This window comes from Lethenteron reissneri, unplaced genomic scaffold (assembly GCF_015708825.2).
Source record: "Lethenteron reissneri isolate LAM-NWPU_2019-01 unplaced genomic scaffold, ASM1570882v1 scaffold_213, whole genome shotgun sequence".
Taxonomy (NCBI): domain Eukaryota; kingdom Metazoa; phylum Chordata; class Hyperoartia; order Petromyzontiformes; family Petromyzontidae; genus Lethenteron; species Lethenteron reissneri.
In genome coordinates, this window is record NW_026891735.1 from 343,790 (window position 1) to 365,870 (window position 22,081).

Below are 22,081 nucleotides of genomic sequence, written 5' to 3' on the forward strand. Positions count from 1 at the left end.
GTGACTCAGATATCTAAGCCATTTCGGGTTCATCATGTGTTCGTTTTGTTTAATGTCAAATTCTGTCCCTGTGTGATAGTTCCATATCACTGTTTCTAGGTGTTGAATTTGATTCGCATGAACTTTGTAAATAAGGTTTTCAATTTCTTGTTTTACATCAAGCGTTGCAGGGCTGGTCATACCGTCTTTTATAACTTTAATCCAATCCTTCCAGATTTCATGAAAAGCCCAGTCCCATACTGCTTCATTAACATTTTTTTCTCTCAATTTTGAAGCCAAATCCTTGCTCTTTCTAATAAGTTGATCTTCGTAACTTGATCTCTGAAGATCGAGATTTCTTTTTTTGTTTTTTAGAGCCATCAGGACAGATTAGTTTTTGTAAGCATCAGACAATAGCTCTTCTTTCACTGTTTCAAATCCTTTTTCGAATTTAACTTTCCATTGAACCAAGAATTCTGCATCATCTGCGCTATTGAAATGTTCTTCCATTTTCTTTTTAATATCCTGATAGTTTGACAAAATTCTTCGTTCAATCTGTAATCGTGTCATTGTATCTGTATTGTTATCAATGCTGTTATAGAGTTTGTTTTCCTGCTGAAGAACATGACTCCTGAGTTCCCAAGTCCATTTTCCATACATTTCTTCCAGTTTGGTATAAGCTGCGATCTCTATTGTGTTCTTAAAGCTAGAAAAGAAGTTTTTTGCGAGCAAAGCCGTCCATAGATTCTTAATGCGTGCTTTGAATTCTGATATTTTCAAGACGTTGATTGTTTTTTCTTTTGTCGCATTTCTAAGTAACATTTCTTTAAGGTCTTTAACATTTTGGCAGTAGCTTGGATTTGGCGGAGCCATCGGAGGGTCTCCCTCCCAAAGATGAGCAAAGTAACGGATCTGAAAGTTCACGTCAAACCTGATCACTGCGTCAAATGATGCAACAGCGCACTGCTCCTGCTCTGCAGCTATGCGGGTCATCTCATCGAGTTTCTCCTGAAAGCGTCTCCTTCCCTCCATGTTCTTATGGTGTGCATTCACTTCTCCTACGTTTTGGTGGACAAACACACAGCTCGGTGATAACTTCACCTGCCTCATTTTCAGAAACGCCTGCACAGCAATTTGTAGAATGTCTTGCATTTCAGAAGGGTTCTCTCCAAAAATGTTGATCACGGTCATGTTTCCCAGCCCAATCACAAACGTCGCCAGCTCATTGTCATGACTATGTGTTGTATTTGACAGCTCTACAGAACGCAGTCCTTCTGTGTCGACTATCAACACAAAGTCATATCCCAGCTGTTTACTGAACTCTGCCTCCACCTTCACTAACTGCATGTAGGCCCCTCGGGTGCATCTCCTACTGCCAACAGGAAACTGGAGACCAAACATGGCATTGAGTAGCGTGGACTTCCCACTGCTCTGTATTCCCAGTATTGAGATAACAAACAGCTTCACGTTCCCAATTTCATCAATGATTCTGTCCAAGATTGAGCTAATCCAAATGAGAGGGACATGTACAGCATCACCATCCATGAGTTCAAGAGGAAATCCAGAGATCATCATTTCTGCAGCAATCTTGGGCAAAGTAGCTGGGAGTTTGTTAACTGATGGCATTGTCTGTGAAGCTTCATAGATCTGACCAACTTCCCTAAAAACGTGATCAATTCCAAAGGAAGAGGCATCAAGTTCTTCTGATATTTTATCCAACTCTGATTGCTTTATAGCAATGATACTCGTGTTAAAACATTGTTTTTTCAACGCTATTATTGCCATCCAGGCCTGATGATAAATGAGATGAAGTTGTGATAAGCGATCTGCAAACATATAATCTAAGTATATGCGTAACCAATGCAGAAAGTATGTTTTTACTGTGCATGACTTATGGTTCAAATTTTCAATCAATGATCTCATAAATTCGTTAAGAGGAAATGCTTTTTCAAGCTGTGCTTTCCTAATGCGTGTTTTTTCTCCTAAAATATTACTTTTGTATTCCTCAACACTTTGCCCCCCCCTTACCATCATGCGAGTCAATTCTTTGTCTTTCTTGCACCACGACTGCCACAATTTCCCTTGAAGAGGCAAAAATTTCTCCTTTATGGAACACAGTGGATTGTCACTTATAAGACTCAGCAAAACTTTCGCCATACCCTTGCCCTCTTCACATTGTTTATCATCTTCATCAACAATGCAGCTATGCTGTCTTGCAATAGCTGAGAAAGCTTCGATGCTAATTTTTCTTTCTGAATTGTCTAAAAACAATTTGATTATTGACGTCAATTCATCGATTAACTCAGCCTCATTTCGATTCTCGACAGCAATTTTCGCGTTTGTTCCAGATACTCCACTGGAAACTCTCCTTTTGTCAGCACAGAGGCAAATTAGCGGCTTTGGGGAACTCAAACATTCGTCTAAGATACGTTTGCCTTCTTCATCGCGATCACCATCTGACAGTAATATAACATTTATAGACGAAATCTCATGTAAAAATTTCACCTGTGTTTTGTGTTCTCTTGCATCTCCGTGGAGATTAGTGAATGCTATGCAGTCATTAAATACATCATCGTCCTTCCCACCTGGAAGATACCAGGCGATCTCTGCAACTCCTTTCATTAGTTGACCATTCCTGCTGCTGCCTCGGCAGTATCTATGAAAGAAAACTCGATGCGTTTGATTGCCGAGTAGAGAGTTCATTATCTGAGATTTTGATGCGGGTGATTCACCAAATCTTACGAAGGACACGAGTGCAGTGTTGGCATCAATGATTGCACAGTTTTTAGATTGCACTTTTTTGGTAGATGCATCACGGTATTTCCAGCTCTTTTTAATCTGTCTGAATGACCATATAGGGAATTCTATTTCTGAACGACAAGGATTTGGAACTAAAAGCGGAAGTGCGAACTGGATGAATGAAAGTTTGGTGTAAATGTACTGCCTTACAAAATTGTCTCCACAATGGAAAATTGTCATTTGTAAGTCCATAGGGTGAATGTGGGTTTCAGTGTTTGTCCTAGGCCCATCGCTGTTATTTATTACGTCATTATCATCAGAAAAGAAGCTATCACTATTAGGGCTTTTATTTGTATTTGTGGACTGAGATAAGTTGTTTAATTTGCCTTGGTTTTGATTTTCACACTGAAAACTAACACATCTTGCTCGATAGTCAATCATCATCAGTTTTTGCAGATAATAAAGAGAAAGTTCTTGTGCTGTGCATCGATCAGGGTTAGTTTGAATTGGAGACCTGTTGATAACACATACATCACTTGTGTGTAATTCCTTGGGGTAGTATTTTATCAGTGAGAGTCTTTCAAGCAGATTCATGAACTTTCATCATCATTATTTCTTCGTGGTTGAATAGATGGTTTATTTTGTAATTCTTCTTGCCTTGAATATGTGTCCTCTTTCCATCCCCCCTGGGAAATTATTCCTGTATTTCGTATCGTACATTCTTTATTTGAACTACATGTTTGTTCTATGAAAGTTCCAGCGATAATGGATTCCAGCATCATATCAAGTTTATTCCAGTCAGTTGGCCCTATTTCACTGCATTTAATCACATGGGAAACTTCAGCACACATTGTTTCTTCGACCTGGGATCTCATGAAATCGAACTGTTTTCGCTTTTCGACAAGAGTCCGTGCATTAGACAATCCTGTCCGTAACACGTATGCCTGAGCTCTGGATTTGTCTTGTTGCATTAGTCTTGAGTACTCTCTGTAAGCTGACTCTAGTGCACGTTGAAGATGATCAATGTTGTCGTAATCCAGGGGATGCTGAAATCGTCTTTCTTTTACACAGTAGCCAACAGCAGAAGCAACTGAAATTACGAGTAGCTCTTGTTCGATGAGTTTTGTTGTTCTCAGTGATTGACAGAATGAATTAAATGCATGTGTGATTTCTTTGTTTCTTTTTTCATGTTTTTTTGAATAAGTTGGTGAAAAGTCAATTTTTAAATTATCTTCTGCTGTTGTTAAGATGTTCACGAGATCTTTAAAGTCAGATAATTGAGTAGGGACTCCTTCAGACTCATTCAGCCACTGCATACTGGAGGCGAATTGTGGATAATTGTCAACGTCACAGCTGTTTGGCTCCATAATAGACCGCATAAGCTTTGTGATTTTCACCGTTTTGGTAGGTGCTGTAACAAGATTTGACAAAAATGATTGGAGGGCTGGGTGAGATAAACAGGTGTTTATCCAAGTTAAATTGCTTTTAGTTTCATCATATAACGTTTTTTTCAAATCAAGTATCTTTTTTAAATTATTTTCCATGTCGGATTCTTGCCAATGTTTAATATCTTGCATCACTGACCTGGCTTTAGAATTAGCAGAGACCAATATATCCTCTAGACAAAAATTTGGATTTTGGTTTGTCAAAAGTGTGTATGCCTCCTTGAGCCTGCTAGCTATCAAGGTATTTTGAAAATCATCCTTGTGGTTAAACTTGACAATGTCCCACACTGGAACCAATGATGTGCCTAGATCAATGACAGACCACGTCTTGGTGTTGGATACAATGTCGGTTTTCCATTGTTGAAGAGAACAAATGCCAGGTGGTCCACCTATTGTACCTACGAAAAATGTCACCTTGTTAAGAAGTGGAGCATTGTATTTTTCAGAAAATTCCGTGGTAAATTCGGATGCCATCATGCTCACACCACCTGCACTGCCACTGATGTTGTAGGCAGAAGTGGAATACCTTTCCACTGCCTCCGATAGCATATTTCTGTCTTCCTTTTTCTCATCGGAGCTGATTCCCTCTGCTGATGCTTTCCACTTAAAAATCCCACCAAAGTGGACAGGACCTGTATGGGCATGAGAGCCAAATTTCTCAAAAAAACTTCTTAACCTGTTTCTTAGCACATGCGTTTTAAAAGAATCCTTCGCGGTTTTTAAAGTGTTTTCAACGCTTTGTAATTCCTCCAACGCCTCATCAGAGAGCTTGAGTTGATTAAAGTCAAGACTTCCTGAGGCAAGTGGTAGGTACAGGTATTTGGCGCTATGAATGCAGGTATCCGTGAGATTTTCTTGTTGCTTTTTTTCATTGTGTAATGCCTTGCTATGCCGCGAGTTGATTTCTTCATTCAAGGCCAGTAGGAAACCTTCTTCTGTCGTTATGGTATTGAATCCCATTATTTCCACTGCTGTCTCAAATATGTTTTCCTCTTCAGATGATGAAAACTCTTGTTTATTTATCATCGGCTGATGTACTGGCCCAGCAAGATCAAACGACATTGGGATGTTTAAGAGTTTGCCTCTTTTCTTTAGCCTATCCTTTATTTGACCAGTTCGATACACCCCCTCCAAAGCAAGTCCTTTAGATGCATTTTGTAAAAGACTTAGACGTGAAATAGTCCCACGTAAAGTTGAAATGTCTGCTAAATTTAACTGCTTTAGAGAAGTGTTTGCCATATCATTGGAATGGCTGCCATCCCACAATGGGGGTTCTTTTGCTCTTTTCAATTCCATTTGCTGCTCTGTCTCAGTCTCTACGTTGGCCTCACCACTGTGAATTAATCTTTTCTGATGGATTTGTTCCGGATGCTGCTTTGTTGGTGCATCTTGCTTCTGTTTATTTCCAATTGGCTCACATTGTTGTGATTGTTTTAAAACAACTTCATTGCCCGACATTTCCACTAACTTACACAATGCCTTTTTCTCCCATGAATGCCGGCAATGTGGTTCTATGATTTCAAATTCCTCAGGGCCAAAATATTGCAATGCTTTTACATTGGTGATATCCAAAATATTTCGTAGTTTTGGAATCCAAAAAGTTGTATTAAGACCTAAGTCTCTAAGTACTTTGGCAAGCTCATCCACAGCTTTTATGTCGTGTTCCTCCTCTTCAGACATAGCCTTGAATACACACATAGACACCGTCCTTAATTAGTAATACAACATTTAACAATAATACAAATCAATGTATAATTCAGTTGAATATTGAATGTTGTGTTTAATCATAGCATAACAAATATTTAGACGAATAACCAAAGTTCATCACTTATTTTAATGTCAAACATCTGTGAGAAATATTAAATGAAGAACATGAATATTAAATAAAGTATTCCCTTATACCTACCATGCTTATCTACGCTTTTAATAATACAAATTAAATATAAACAATTGATTAAGCCGTTGCATGTTGAAATTTGGAATATAACAGTACGAAATTCATTCATGCAACGGGCCCAATTTATTTAGGAGACTAATGGAAAGTGTTTTAACTTACCGTGCTATAACAAGCAGCACTTAAACCATGGCACCATAGCTAATGGATCAATCCTGCCCAGCTCCTGTGCTCAAGCTCCACACGTGGTTCTCATGCCACTTGGCCCGAAACTCTTTTCCTCAAAAAACTACTTTCCAATTGAGAACGTTTTTGGCTGCATGTCATTTCCCAATGCAAATGTTGATAAAAGTCGGTCTTTATCCAATGCTACACCGGCCCCTAGAGGTGATAGTAAGGGGTGTACTGGGGTGGGGCCAACGTCATGTATAGAAAAAACTGGTGCGGCGCTTGGAGTTGACAGGTGGGGGAATACTATTAGGTCTGGTCTTAGAGATCGTGTGTCTACTGTGCAATTGCAGGATCTGGTAGAGGTTAAAAGTGGTGGTGCTAAGGTGTGGTGGTATCAAGAGCTTTGACCGTGATGACATCTTGATCTGAAAGCCAATGCTCTTTGTGCCAGAGTGAGCTAAGGCCATACACGGACACACTGTGTGCACACACTGTGTGCCCCTGTGCGAGAGTAGGGTGGTCTTAGGCACTTCTCAAAGCTACAATCACACTGGGGTCAATCGATCGCATAGGGAAAATGTGTTCGACATCACATTACATTATCCCAATGTGATATTGTACATTACATCATCCCTATGTGATATTGTACATTACATTATCCCTAGGTGATAATCTATTATTCAGTACATTATTAATTGTAGTGGCTGCTGAAGTGGTGATGGCCATTTTTTTTTTCGGGGGCTTGTATACATTGATTACCATCACATGGCCAACCATGACGGTTATTATGCATGTGCCGTTACTTGTGGTACTGGACTTAAGAGCACGGGCCTTTAGTCCTTGCCTCATACAGGTGGTGAGCTGATGTTTAGGTTGGTTAATGACAGCACCAAAAGTGTAACCAACTTTTCTGTAACTTGCTATCCGCGTGCTGGCATAGAATGGTATACTCTTCTTTGAATGAAAAAATGTGTACGTCTGCATTTAAGCTCATCAAAACTACAGTATCATATGAACAGTTATATGTTTTGACTGCAATCTCCTTAATTCTGTATTAAGTGTTTTTTTTTCGAATGCGTAATCCATTTTGAAGCTGTGAATAGCAATTATTATATGCATAAAATGCTTTACAACGAAAACAAATATCAATTCATGAATATAATGGCCAGCACCAATGATTGGTGGAAAACCCGCCAACGCCGCAGTCACTGCCCACCACTTACATTAACATTGGCTGCTGACATTTGGGCTATGCCCATTTCAAACCTTTATAAACAATTGTCTTTAGAAGCTAACCCCCTTTTCCTGGTGACGACCGCGTGTGTTGCGATCAAAATGTCGTAGTTTTTTTTTTATTCTTTGTAATTGTCTTTGGACTATTCTACATGACGTTACAGAAAGACCCGAAGAATATGATTTCAATTATTTGTTTACTACAATTGCATAATTAAACATGCCATTTACATGACAGAGACATTCCAGTCGTGATGCTAAAAGCAACCTAAATCTTCACAATGCAAGTGCCAGAGTTGACCATCTCATGGACTCACCTTTCGCTTGCTCAGAGCACAAAGGAGGCTGGAACTCTCTTCCTGACCCTCTTTATAGACAGACAAGTGCGAGGGTGCGGTGGAGTTGCATTGTGTCCAGCTTGAAAATATAAACAAACCAAACACGTGATTACTTATTTTCAAAGTCCACTACAAAGCAACCACAGTTTCAGATAACTGTGAACTATGCATGAGTTTACTGACTCACATAGACTTTCATTTAAAGGTTATTACAACAACATACACATTGATACAGCATCTAATTATAAGTTAATCTGAACATCATCCTCCAGAGGATCAGCTCCCTCGTCGAGTCAGTGATCCCTGGAGAACAAGCGGGATGTGTGGACTTCTCATCGGCCTATAACACAGCCTGGATTAAGGACTTAATGTGGAAGCTCACAAGGACCATTCCTTGCCTGAAAACAATCCTGGTGATATGGACGATGGTGATCAATAGTTCACTGCGTGTCTATATGAGCAACAAAGCCAGCTCACCCTGGCTCCTTATTGTATATACAGTCGACCTTTATGCATCGCGACTTTCCCCATCGCGGTTTCGATATATCGCGGGGTCGGCATAAGAAATAAAATGGGAATAATTTTGGGGAGTTTTTGGGTGTTTTGCGAAAACCGCAGACGACATGCGAAGTCCAGCAAATGACACACAAAGAGTTTAGTAACGCACAAATGCATCACATACTATCATTGTATGTGTAGTGGTGGTACGTGCTGGCGGGGAGGATCGTGAGACAGCTTGTGGTGGGTGGCTACATCACGGTCCGCAGGCGGGTGTCCACATCGCGGTCCGCATAGGCCCCGCCCCCTGGAGCGGAGGGCTATGTAAGGCAATGTGCGGCAGCACTCGGGGAGTCGTTAACCAGTGAAGACAGAAGACGGAGGAAGAGATAAGGCCCTGAGACCCCTAGCCCCGCTGCCCTTGTAAGGGCCGGGACTCTGTGAGGCTCAGAGGCGAGGCCTTGGGATTCACGGCCCGACGTCCTTGTAAGGGCCGGGCTGTGTAACCCAGTGGTCGAGACCTGTGCCCTGGCAAGGCGGGTCCGATAGCTCTCCGTGGGGAGAGCGTAGCCGGAGAGCCTGAGTGCGTGGCCGAGTTAGGCACGCGTAGCGTAGGCGTTATCTCGGCTGTGCCTGTTACTGTTGCACCAGTGTTAATAAATAAGTGCTGCCCCGTCAACTCGTCTCCCGCCATTATTGAGATATTACATATGTATTGTTTAAAACCATAAATATACACAATTTTTGTTTAAGTAAAATTTTGTGAAAAGTTAGTTTGCGCGTTGGTTTGGAGGATGCCAAGCTTGTTTACGGCAGCCTCTCGCGTGATATCTCACAGCCCCTCCCCCGAACCCCCCGGCTGGAGGTGCTCGCGTCGTTCGCCAAGGGGACCAAAACATTTAACGCGTTTTTTTCCAGATCGCGGGGGGGCTGCGCACCTAACCCCTGCGACGTGAAAGGGTCGACTTAGAGCTGAACGATGAATCGATTTCAAATCGAAATCGCAATTTGAAACAATGCGATTAGCAAATCTCAAAGGCCGCAATTTTTGGCGATTTGAAAAGTCCTTTTACTTTCTGATTGAAATTGTTTGATTTTTTTATTATAATAACTTTATTTATTTAACTTAGCAATTGTTCTATGTTTGCTTGTTCTATTTGATTAAAAACATTTTAATAAATACATGTTAAAAGCAATTCATATATTTTAAGTTCTCATCCTTGCATTAGAGCAGTTAAAAGTAGATGGTATCATGTGGTAATGCTCCATCACATGTTTACAAATTTATTAACACAGTGAACATTGAACTGAAGCTTGACTTAAACAAATTAATCGCAAATCAAATCGCAATCGCAACATGTCAGAAAAATCGCAATTAGATATTTTCCCCAAAACGTTCAGCCCTAGATGGACTGTATGCCTGTTATAATTGTTTTTAATGTTTTGTCTATTTTGAATGTCGCAGTTCCTGACAGACAAATATGCGTTCACTGCATGCCAGAAGTCGGGAAAACCAGATGGCGAAGCCACAACAGCATTAGAATGAGAAGTGGGTAATCATAATAAATTAGACATCGATGGAGGGCCTAGAAGACGCAGTACATTTTGCTTTCCGGGAATTAACCGAACTCGTGTAGCGAAGGAGGAAGTAGTTCATGACAGGCCATAAAGGAATCACTCTTGCATGGGCAGGGAGTGACCCAGGAAATTTCATGAGAGAGAATATACGCAAGGGTGGACCCATGGCAAAACACCATAAACTCGCTGCTCACCCAAGGGCAAATCCAGGGCAGAGAGACAAGTATGCCCCTTGCCTTTTCACTCTGTGAATTAACAAACCCTGGTGCCTGGAAAGTTGAAGCGTTCAAATGCCAACCATGCATATGAACATTCTTAAACATCATGGTATTAAAAAGTTACCTTTGGTAATATGATATATTGTTACAGTGAGGGAAAAAAGTATTTGATCCCCTGATGATTTTGTACGTTTGCCCACTGACAAAGAAATTACCAGTCTATAATTTTAATGGTAGGTTTATTTGAACAGTGAGAGACAGAATAACAAAAAAATCCAGAAAAACGCATGTCAAAATGTTATACATTGATTTGCATTTTAATGAGGGAAATAAGTATTTGATCCCTCTGCAAAACATGACTTAGTACTTAGTGGCAAAACCCTTGTTGGCAATCACAGAGGTCAGACGTTTCTTGTAGTTGTCCACCAGGTTTGCACACATCTCAGGAGGGATTTTGTCCCACTCCTCTTTGCAGATCTTCTCCAAGGCATTAAGGTTTCGAGGCTGACGTTTGGCAACTCGAACCTTCAGCTCCATCCACAGATTTTCTATGGGATTAAGGTCTGGAGACTGGCTAGGCCACTCCAGGACCTTAATGTGCTTCTTCTTGAGCCACTCCTTTGTTGCCTTGGCCGTGTGTTTTGGGTCATTGTCATGCTGGAATACCCATCCACGACCCATTTTCAATGCCCTGGCTGAGGGAAGGAGGTTCTCACCCAAGATTTGACGGTACATGGCCCCGTCCATCGTCCCTTTGATGCGGTGAAGTTGTCCTGTCCCTTTATCAGAAAAACACCCCCAAAGCATAATGTTTCCACCTCCATGTTTGATGGTGGGGATGGTGTTCTTGGGGCCATAGGCAGCATTCCTCCCCCTCCAAACACGGCGAGTTGAGTTGATGCCAAAATAGCTCCATTTTGGTCTCATCTGACCACAACACTTTCACCCAGTTGTACTCTGAATCATTCAGATGTTCATTGGAAAACTTCAGACGGGCATGTATATGTGCTTTCTTGAGCAGGAGGACCTTGCGGGCACTGCAGGATTTCAGTCCTTCACGGCGTAGTGTGTTACCAACTGTTTTCTTGGTGACTATGGTCCCAGCTGCCTTGAGATCATTGACAAGATCCTCCCGTGTAGTTCTGGGCTGATTCTTCACCGTTCTCATGATCAGTGCAACTCCACGTGGTGAGATCTTGCATGGAGCCCCAGGCCGAGGGAGATTGACAGTTCTTTTGTGTTTCTTCCATTTGCGAATAATCGCACCAACTGTTGTCACCTTCTTACCAAGCTGCTTGGCGATGGTCTTGTAGCCCATTCAAGCCTTGTGTAGGTCTACAATCTTGTCCCTGACATCCTTGGAGAGCTCTTTGGTCTTGGCCATGGTGGAGAGTTTGGAATCTGATTGATTGATTGCTTCTGTGAACAGGTGTCTTTTATACAGGTGTAGTAAGTATATATGGAGGCTTGACGACAGGATCGGAGGCACACTTATTTATTACACCAACACAGTTGTACAGGTCACTGGGCTACAGGGATTCTCGACATCTAACCCCTTTAACCTATACCAATTCCTCCACTACGGGACTAGGGGAGGCTATCTGTCCCAGCTTGGTTAAGCTGGGATTCCGGCTCCCTGAGTCACCAGACCAGCTTCGTCTGGGCTCTCGGGGCCACGCCACCGGCTTGCCCTGGTCGGCCCTTATAAGGACAGCGAGCCAGGGGAGCTCTGGGGCCTACACTAGCTGGTCTTCCGTCTTCTCTGGTTAAAGCTGAGTCCCGACCTCGAGCCCTCGAGCTCATCACCTTTTATAGGACTCGCCCCCGAGGGGGGGCCCGTGGGGGATACACATGCGGACGTCGGTGCTAGCGCCACCCTTGTGTACGGCCGTAACCCCGCCCCTTGTGTTTGTTGGCCATCCGTGGCCATGCATAATCACACCTCAACATTCGTAGCCATGCGCAATTACACCTCTACATCACCCCCCCCTGTACAGCTCGCAGCCGTCCCTGGCTGCAAAAAAAACCAAAAAAAAATCAGAATAAAGGTGCATCCCTCACAAAAACCCCGTGTGTGTGCCTCGCATAATTTTTAACAAGAACAAGAGAACCTTAACAAGAACAACAACAGGAAGAGAGAGAGAGAGAGAGAAAAAAAAATAACCCGACGCACCCCCCCCGAATAATTACCCCAAAACCAACATATATACACACACTCCGGACGCCACCCCTCCCATTGTCCGCAAGGCCCCCCAACGGCCGACCTCACAATAGTCTGCGCGTTTTGGCGCGCGTCCGCGCGGCGGGCCCGTCACAAGGGCCCGTCCTGGCACGCTCAGTGCCGGTTGTTGACGGTCCGGGTGCAAGAGAGTCAGGCGTCGCTGCCGAGTGACCCCCGACCCCTTCGGGAGGGGTTGGTGGGTGTGGACCCGTCACTCCTGTTTCACCTGGGGACGGAACAGTTGGCGTCTGGTTAGGCGAGTGCAGCGATGACGGGGAGTCGGCGACACCCTCACACGTTTGGCCATGCGTGTGTGTGTGTGAACCACGGGGCGGCGCGACAAATGGTTTTAACCTTGAGGGGTGCACATACCACCGGCGCCTCCCCCATTTGACGCGAACACATTGCGGCCGCAAAACCTGCACGACCTCCACTGGCCCCCGCCACGGCCGTACCAATTTCGACGAGGTTGCCAGCGGCACCTGAGGACAGTGCAACCACGCCCTGTCCCCTGGTTCCCATTTGACCACCTGCACCCGCCCCAACCGAAGCCTCTCGTTCGCCTTCTGGCGGAGTTCAGAATTTTGCACGGCCGCTTCCCGTGCCTCAGACAATTTAGCGATGTTAAATTTAATGTGTTCGGACAAGTTAGACTTCGCCGGGAGCGCCGAGAGCTTCAGCTGGGTCGCCACAGGGGGGTTAACTTCGCGCCCATACATCAAAAAGAAAGGGGAAAATCCGGTGGCCGCATGAGGAGCCATTCTGTAGGCCTGCAACACACCGGCTATGCGGAGGTCCCAATCCGTCTGGGATACCGACACCTGCTGGGACAGCATGGACGTGATGGTCCGATGCAGCCGTTCCACCATCCCGTCAGTTTGTGGGTGATACGGAGAGGTCCGAACCTTCTCCGTATCCAAGAGGTCGCACACCTCACGTAGGAGTTTACCAGAAAAATTCCTACCCTGGTCAGTAAGCAGCCGTTCCGGAGCACCTTTGTCGAGGACATAGCCCTGGACAAAGGCCTCCGCGATGGCTGCTGCCGACTGGTTCGCCAGGGGCCAGGCCATAGGCCATCTCGTGAAGTATTCAACCCCCGTTAGTAAATACCTATTGCCCCTGGGCGTAGCGGGAAATGGCCCAAGTATGTCCAGAGCGACGAGCTCGTTAACCCGGGAAACTTTTATGGACTGCAGGGGAGGGTTGGACCCCCTCGCAGGCGGCTTCCTCTGCGCGCATTGCGTGCATGACCCCAAGAGATCCCCCACGTCCTTTTCCATGCCCGGCCAGAAGAAATCCAGCTGGAGCGTGGCAAAGGTCTTGTGAACCCCCAAGTGCAGAAGCCGCTCATGAACAGCCCATACCACCTTACCCCTTAAAGCAACAGGCACCACAAGCCGCTGGCGCCGGGTTTTTCCATCCCAGTGCATCAAAAGACCCTGGAACAACCCCCACGAGTCAACGTTTTCCGCCCCCTGACCAGCCCCCCCGACGCGACGGCGCAAAGCGAGGAGGGAGGTGTCCTCCATTTGGAGGCGTCCCCATTCCGCGACCGGCAACCCCAGCAACGAATCCCTCCCTTCTTGCTCGATAGGACCCGAAGCCGAAGGCGCATCGGTAGCGGCCACGAGGACCGAATCGGTGGTGACGTTCGGGGGCCTACAACGCCCCGAACCCAACAGGCACGCGCACTCCGAAGTGGGTGGCAATCGTGACAGGGCGTCAGCGTTCGTGTGGCGGACACCCTTACGATATGTGGTGACAAAGTCATAGTCTTGGAGGATCTCCAACCATCGAGACAACTGGCCCGATGGTTGTTGAACCCGCAGGGCGTACTGTAGGGCCGCATGATCTGTACGGACGGTGAACCGCCGACCGTACAGATACGGGCGGTACTGCTGAATGAAATAAACAATGGCCAATAATTCCCGACGGGTAACGCAGTACCGCTGTTCGGCTGGAGACAGTACCCGACTACCGTAAGCCACCACATGCTCTACGCCCCCGATGAGCTGGGACAGCACACCCCCGATGCCCGTGTTACTTGCGTCAGTATCGAGCAAGAAGGGTTGTGAAAAATCCGGGTAATTCAACGGCGGAGCTCCCACCAAAGCATTTCTGAGGGCGCGAAAAGCAGCCTCCTCCTCCGGCCCCCAATGAAACCTGACTCCCTTGGACGTCAAGGCATGCAATGGTTTCGCAATCGTAGCGAAGTCAGCCACAAATCGCCGATAATACGACGCGAACCCAATGAAACTCCTGACCTCTCCCACAGAGGTGGGAGTCGGCCAGGAGCTGACGCATTCCGTTTTGGCGGGATCAGTGGATATCCCCGAGCGCCCGACAATGTGACCCAAATATCGCACCGATTCGCGGAGTAAATGGCACTTTTGTGGTTTAAATTTCAAATTGGCAGCCCGCATTTTGAGAAAAACGGCACGCAACCTCTGGAGGTGTTCCTCGAAGGATTTGCTAAAGACGATGACATCGTCTAAGTAAATCAAACACGAATCCCATTGCAAACCTGCCAAGACCAATTCCATCAACCGCTGAAAAGTTGCCGGCGCAGAATGTAAACCCATCGGCAAACGTTTAAATTGGAAGAGGCCCTGCGGTGTACGAAAAGCAGTCTTAGGTTTCGATTCGTCATCCAGAGGAAGCTGCCAGAATCCAGATAGCAAATCAAGGGTGGAAAAGAATCGCGCACCGGCCAAGGCGTCGAGCGACTCATCCATCCGAGGAAGCGGGTACGCATCTGCCACAGAGATTTTGTTGAGACGCCGAAAGTCAACACAAAATCTCAGTGAGCCGTCGTGTTTTTTCACCAAAACGATCGGCGCGCCCCACGGGCTGGTGGAAGGGGAAATGATATCGGCGGCTAGCATGTCATCAACAGCCGATTTGACATGATCCTTTTCGGCGGGACTCAACCGAAAGGGATTTTGGCGGATCGGCGCGCTGTCACCCGTGTCAATATGGTGTCGCAGCAATTTTGTACAACCAATATCAAATTTGTGTTGACTAAAAACGTCAGCAAATTCGCTCAGGAGAACTCGCAGCTGCGCGCGCTGCGAGTCAGACAGGTCCACTGAACCCGCGCAAAGCGCATCCAGCCATCCGTCATCAGAGTCCGAATGCGGTCGCGACGGAGGATCGGTGGATACCTGACCCACGAGTGGTTCCTCACAGGGCACCGGCGTTGCGTGTGCAAGCACGGTCCCTTGAGGAACCACGGCCGTTCGCGATCCCACATTAAGGACTGCAATGAAGGGGTCCCCATCCCCTCTCACCATAGTCTGAGCCGCGAGCAAATCGGGTCCATTGACCCCGGCCTGAGATGGACCCAACAAGACCCCCCGATCCGCAACCCCTGCATCAAACGACCGACGCAACCTAAGAGGGACGAGCATCTGAGCCCCCGGAGGCACGCGCACAGTTTTTGTGACGAGCGCCTGCACGGTGGCAAACGCCCGACGCTCCGTGGTGGGGGAAGACAGAAATGTAACGCGTCGGCCCGACGGGAGCTCAATGCACCCTTGGTCAATAAGGATTCGGATGGGCATTTTGGCCAGAAAATCCGTCCCCAACAGGCACGGAACCGCGAGTGAGGAGGAAACCAAAACAGGGCCGGATAATTTAATGTCCCCAATGCAGATAGTGGCGCGGATTTGGCCAATAATGCCCAGAGAGCCTCCGTTAGCGGCATAGCACGGCACGTCAACAGGGAGCAAGGGACGACTTTGAACGGGAAGGATGTTATAAATTAAATCAGATATAATGGTCGCCGATGCCCCTGTGTCAATTAAAATCCGCACCTCTACCCCATCAATGTGACCGACCACGACAGATGATCCCGCCGACGCAGCAACGACACGATGGGCGAGCTCCGACCACTGACCCGGTTGGAGCGCTCGCCGCATTACCGAACAATCGCGCGCGACGGACGGGGAATTTGGAACCCTGTTTAGGTGCGCGCGTGAGTGTGTGTCGGATGTGTGCGTGGGCCAAACGTGTGAGGTGCCGCGACTCGCCGTATTTCTCTGCTGGAGCTTGGGAGGAGACGGCGTGGCGTCCTGACGAGGTGTCGCCCCGCGCTGACGGGGAGCCCGGCATCCAGACGCAACGTGGCCTTGCAGGCCACAGTTGTAGCAGCGTGTGAGCGCCCCAGATGACCTGGGCTGCTCCTGGCGGCTCGGTCCATTCCGAGCCTGCGGTGCCGCCGATCTCCATTGCCCTTGCCGCTCCACCCCGCAGACCTCCTCCGATGGGAGGGCGGTGGTCGCCATGGCATGGCCGGCCGCCCCCTTTGCCGCCTTCCGACGCAGGGACCGCAAGCCCCCGTGGATGTGGCGCGCGACCAGCAGGGACGACATCTCCGCGTCGTCCTGAGCCAGGACGTTGACGTCCAGCTCGTCAGCGAGTAGCAGCAGCTTCTCTGCCACCATGGCATCCACTCCTTCCTCGTCCATCCTTGGGAAAGCAGCCTTTGCCAGAGCCAGGAGAGCCGTCCGGAAGGCCAGGGGTGACTCGTTGGCGCCCCGACTCCGATCGTGGAACAGCTGCCTGCAGTCCGAAGGCGGCCCATAGACGGCTGACAGCAGCTGCAACGCCAGGTGTAGAGTGGCGCGCTTTTCCCTCGGCGCCGAGGTGAGGGTAGCCAGGGCGTCGTTGTCCAGCATCGCTGGCAGCGCGCGTAGAGCCTCGGCGTCCGACCAGTTCGCCATCTCTTGATGAGCGATGAACCGCCTCTTGAAGCCGCCCCAGTCTCCGTCAGCGCCGACAAATTCTTTAAGAGGCGGCAGACGCTGTTGTAAGGCGGCGTCCGTGGCCGCAGAACGCTCTCCGTCGCTCCCCGCCGATGATACAGTGTGGGCGGGCCGTGCACATGGCATCGCCGGTCGCTCTGATGTTGACGCGCCGGCCGGCGTTGATGATGTCACGGCTTGTGCTTGGCGCTCAGCAGACACGTGACGCGGGCCGGCCCCGCCCTCCGCTCGTACTGTAGAGATGGCGGGAAATTTGACCGCGAGCCGCGTCGGGGTGGCGGGAAACGTCGCCCCGCGCCGGCTGCCGTCGTCGACCCGCGCTGCTCCTCCAGCCCCCAGCCGCGTGATCTCCTCCAACACGGCGGCCGCGGCGTAGAGCAGGTCCGCCAGGCGGGAGTGGGCCAGCCGGAGTCCCTCGGCCGACGCATCCCCCTCCTCCTGTCGTAGCGGCGCGGGCGTACTCGGCCCCGGCTGCTCCGATTCGACCCCGGCCATCACTGGTGGAGAATCGGCCGCGGCGTCTTCCATCTCCGACTCCCTGGTACGTGTCGTCCCTCGTGTGTCCATCGTTGGACGTTTACTTCTGACACCAGATGTAGTAAGTATATATGGAGGCTTGACGACAGGATCGGAGGCACACTTATTTATTACACCAACACAGTTGTACAGGTCACTGGGCTACAGGGATTCTCGACATCTAACCCCTTTAACCTATACCAATTCCTCCACTACGGGACTAGGGGAGGCTATCTGTCCCAGCTTGGTTAAGCTGGGATCCCGGCTCCCTGAGTCACCAGACCAGCTTCGTCTGGGCTCTCGGGGCCACGCCACCGGCTTGCCCTGGTCGGCCCTTATAAGGACAGCGAGCCAGGGGAGCTCTGGGGCCTACACTAGCTGGTCTTCCGTCTTCTCTGGTTAAAGCTGAGTCCCGACCTCGAGCCCTCGAGCTCATCACCTTTTATAGGACTCGCCCCCGAGGGGGGGCCCGTGGGGGATACACATGCGGACGTCGGTGCTAGCGCCACCCTTGTGTACGGCCGTAACCCCGCCCCTTGTGTTTGTTGGCCATCCGTGGCCATGCATAATCACACCTCAACATTCGTAGCCATGCGCAATTACACCTCTACACAGGTAACACGCTGAGATTAGGAGTACTCCCTTTAAGAGTGTGCTCCTAATCTCACTTCGTTACCTGTATAAAAGACACCTGGGAGCCAGAAATCTTTCTGATTGAGAGGGGGTCAAATACCTATTTCCCTCATTAAAATGCAAATCAATGTATAACATTTTTGACATGCGTTTTTCTGAATAGTTGTTGTTGTTATTCTGTCTCTCACTGTTCAAATAAACCTACCATTAAAATTATAGACTGATCATTTCTTTGTCAGTGGGCAAACGTACAAAATCAGCAGGGGATCAAATACTTTTTTCCCTCACTGTAAGTGACAATACAGCACATAGTCAGGGGGTAGTGAATACGACTAGTTACATGTTCTTTTAACATCCACTTATCAATACATAAGTGCCATGAGATCTGGGTTAAGCATATAAACTTGATAATGACGTATGGAAGTGTTGTATTGATGTCTTGAACCAAAGGATCATTCAGAAAATATACGTAATACGAATAACGTATATTCTCCACGACAAAAAATGCATGTATTCCAGGGGTATAACCAGAGCCTGCCAACCGCCTTTGTTTTCCCAGTGACTGTCATTGCATGCTGCAGCAGGAATTAATTTTAAGGATGAGTCGACCTAACGAGGGAGAAAAGTCGTTTCACAATAAAAATGGCTACAGACTCACACAACACCTAGGGGCAATTAAGTGTGTCTGTGTTCACACATATCGTGGGATGACCTCCAAAGGGAGGAGTTTGATAGGGGTTATGACATCAAGTGCCAGGATGTCTGCGGAGCCAGAACCAGGAATGACCTCAGGCTGACCCGATGGATGCAAAACGTGTGCAAAGGTGGGAGGAGAATGTCGGGCCGTAATGTATACTAGGTAATTAATCACATGAGCTAGAAATTATATACAAACAGCACACAATCATATTTGTTAGTTCGGCACGGGCAGACTCCGGGACTTGCCCTCGTGACTGGCAACAGAGTTTAGTTCCTACCGAGGCACACTAAGTGTCACGAGAAGGATTATATTACGTTTTTTTGTTTGTTTTTGGGCCGCTTGCAGAGCCAAGGACTGCGCCTGTAGTGTTGCAATAAGTTATGTGGTAGAAGAAAATTGTTAATGAGAGCACCCTAATGGTGAGGTCGTCTTATACAGCTCTTTAATGTCACTGTCGTGCAATGGAATGTTCTGTTAAATACTGCACATTCATTGTAAAGGGCGCAGCCTGAAGTGCAACACATACAGGTTTCCCTCGCTTTGTGGTTATAGATGTGTTCCAAGAAAAAGGGCACACAAACCGAAACCACACAGGGCAGCTTAACTGCCAAACAGTTCATAGCGTACACACATAATGGTCTCCCACGTCCGATCACGAAGCCATATATGAGTGAATTTAAATTGCATATAGCGAATTTTGAGTAGAAATACATTCGTCCAATATCCATGATATTACACAAACCGAACCCGTATAAAGGTTGAAAAACCTGTACTGACTAGCGGCAACCTTAGTCTACACCACATCACTTGTATGTGCATTTATGTACGTACACATAAACACCTCACTTGCATACTTTGGTGTTTAGATTGTGTCCTGTGTTTAAACTTAAGCATAATTTGTTCACCACAAGTGTACGTGGTTAATGCAGACATGAACCCTTGCAAAGGTTGCAGTTTGGTGTTTTAACATCTTAACACCTCTTTCATTGCCAGAAAGGGTAAAACCTTTTCTTATATCTTCTTTGTTCTTTCGGTAAAGTCACATAAAAGGGAAATAATAAAAGTAAAACATAATAAAATAAAATTCTCACGACGTATCGGCCACAACACAAGCAGCCGTCCGCAGGTGAAGAACAGAGCTGTCTGAAAGATAGCGCTCCTATGAACACTGCTAAGCTTGGCAGCGTATATTTTAAGCTGGGTGGGAGGGGCAGAGTGCCTTGACAAAGCTTAAGTATAAGCTGCCAAGCTTAGCGTTGTTCATTACGACGCTGTTTTTCAGACAGCTTTGTTCTTCACCTGCGGACGGCTGTTTGTGTTGTGGCCGAAACGTCGTGATAATTTATTTTATAATGTTTTATTTTAATTATTTTATTATGTCCCTTCTACGTGACTTTACCGAAAGAACCAAGAAGATGAATCCCTGCAGTCACGAAAGTTTCTATATGTTTCGTTAATGACCACATGTCCGAACACTGTCAAAGAAGGTAGTATGCACTATGATTGGCATATCAGTAGATAAAGCGTTTGATAAATCAAGACTATTAAGGGAGTCGCTAATTTTGTGTTTGGGATATGGATAGTATTATAAACCAACATCAAGGTAAGCGTAAGTGCAAGTGTTCAGGCAAGATTAATGTCTGACATATTTTCAAAACATAATTCTTTTTGTTGTTGCCTACATTGTAATAACTTATAATTTTTCACTATTTTGGTGTGTTTGCATGCAGTCCGATATTACATGGCCATGTGTTCAACCTATTTAACTTCGCTATCCCATTAGACATTAACATGTAGTTTAATATGGTATTATTTTTTAAACATAGCCTGTTGACATATCTGATTTACAATAGCCAGCCTATATTAACCACACATAGTCTATACAATGTACGTTCTAACATATATACCGTACATAATTTACCTGTAACTGATTTCAATAGATTTAGCCTATTACTGGCCAATGTGCAGCTGACTTGCATCTCTTATAATACTCACGATGTTCAGGTGATGGAAGGAAAGCCGTAGGGCGCAAGTCATTCGCTCCGTCTCTTCTGCTCTCAGGATTCACCCAGGCTTCATATTCAGATTCACAAAAAGGTGGAGCTTCCCAGACTCCACCCAGTGCTTGATAATAACGAATGTGCGTGTGTGCCTGTGTGCGAGAGACACAACGCGTGTGTGGACGTGAAATAAAGATTGTGAGCGTATGCCCTTCGAGTTGTTGAATATTGCATATGACAAAGGCAGTGAGGATAGCGTATGAATAAGGAGTCTTTCGAGCAGTCGAACAATGAGATATAATTTCCAAATTATGCTTAGGCTCTCAATGCACTAAAACTTAAATCACACGCAAACTTGTTATGCATTCATGTGCAACATCATGGGCGAAAGGACAAATAATCAGAACTCCATTCTATATTCACATATAAATATAAAAATAGTTTAGTCCATCGACCGTTGATTTTTTCATGCGAACATCAATCACCAAGCGGCATTTGTAAGCAGTCAAACTACAGACTGGTCTCGATGTGCTAATCATATCCAGCATTTCAGATTTTTTTTTGTCTCACATATATATTTTCGTGAGCTTTTCTTGCTTGGAAAGCATCCCACTGTTTCAGAAGAAAGCAAGACAGCCAACCCCACATTTAGTGCCTCAAAGTGCACCTAGCCTGGCACAGGCGCCGTGGTGACGTCGCCGTCACTTTGTGGCGAATGGCGGATATTGGTATTGGTGTGTGGGGAGCGGTAGTGTAGTGGTGAGCGCACTGTGCTACAAAAGTGGCGACCCGAATTCGATTCTTGCTCACGGCTAACATCAGTGCCGGAAGCCCTGGTGTGTAAACATCGCCACTGGGGATACAAAGGCAGCCGGGCGTGGCGCTGGCCAATCACCCCCACGTGTGCCGTGCCGGCCCTCATAGGCGATGCTCACTAACAGCACTTGCCCCTATAGCCTATTAAGGCTACACGGGGGATCATTGTCGTCGTGGTGTGTGTGTCTCTGTCTGTGTCTCTCTGTCTGTCTGTGTGGGTGTCTGCAATTGTGGTAACTCGTTGCCCCCCTTCTGACTAGCATCAGGACCCAAGGTTCATGAAAAAAAGTGTTTTTTTCTATTAATGTTACTTTATTTTATATTTTATTTTATTTA

General features: G+C 46.7%; 1 protein-coding gene across 1 annotated transcript; it reads right to left on the reverse strand.

The window, feature by feature from the left end:
- Window positions 1-378: 378 nt before the first annotated feature.
- On the reverse strand, window positions 379-20,972 carry LOC133339714 (interferon-induced very large GTPase 1-like). Its single transcript, XM_061547866.1, has 3 exons — window positions 20,925-20,972; window positions 7,779-7,878; window positions 379-5,846 (listed from the first exon to the last, which is right to left on the reverse strand). The coding sequence occupies exon 3, from the start codon at window positions 5,841-5,843 to the stop codon at window positions 3,309-3,311; it is 2,535 nt and encodes an 844-aa protein (XP_061403850.1). The 5' UTR covers window positions 5,844-5,846; window positions 7,779-7,878; window positions 20,925-20,972; the 3' UTR covers window positions 379-3,308.
- Between the last annotated feature and the right edge of the window lie 1,109 nt (window positions 20,973-22,081).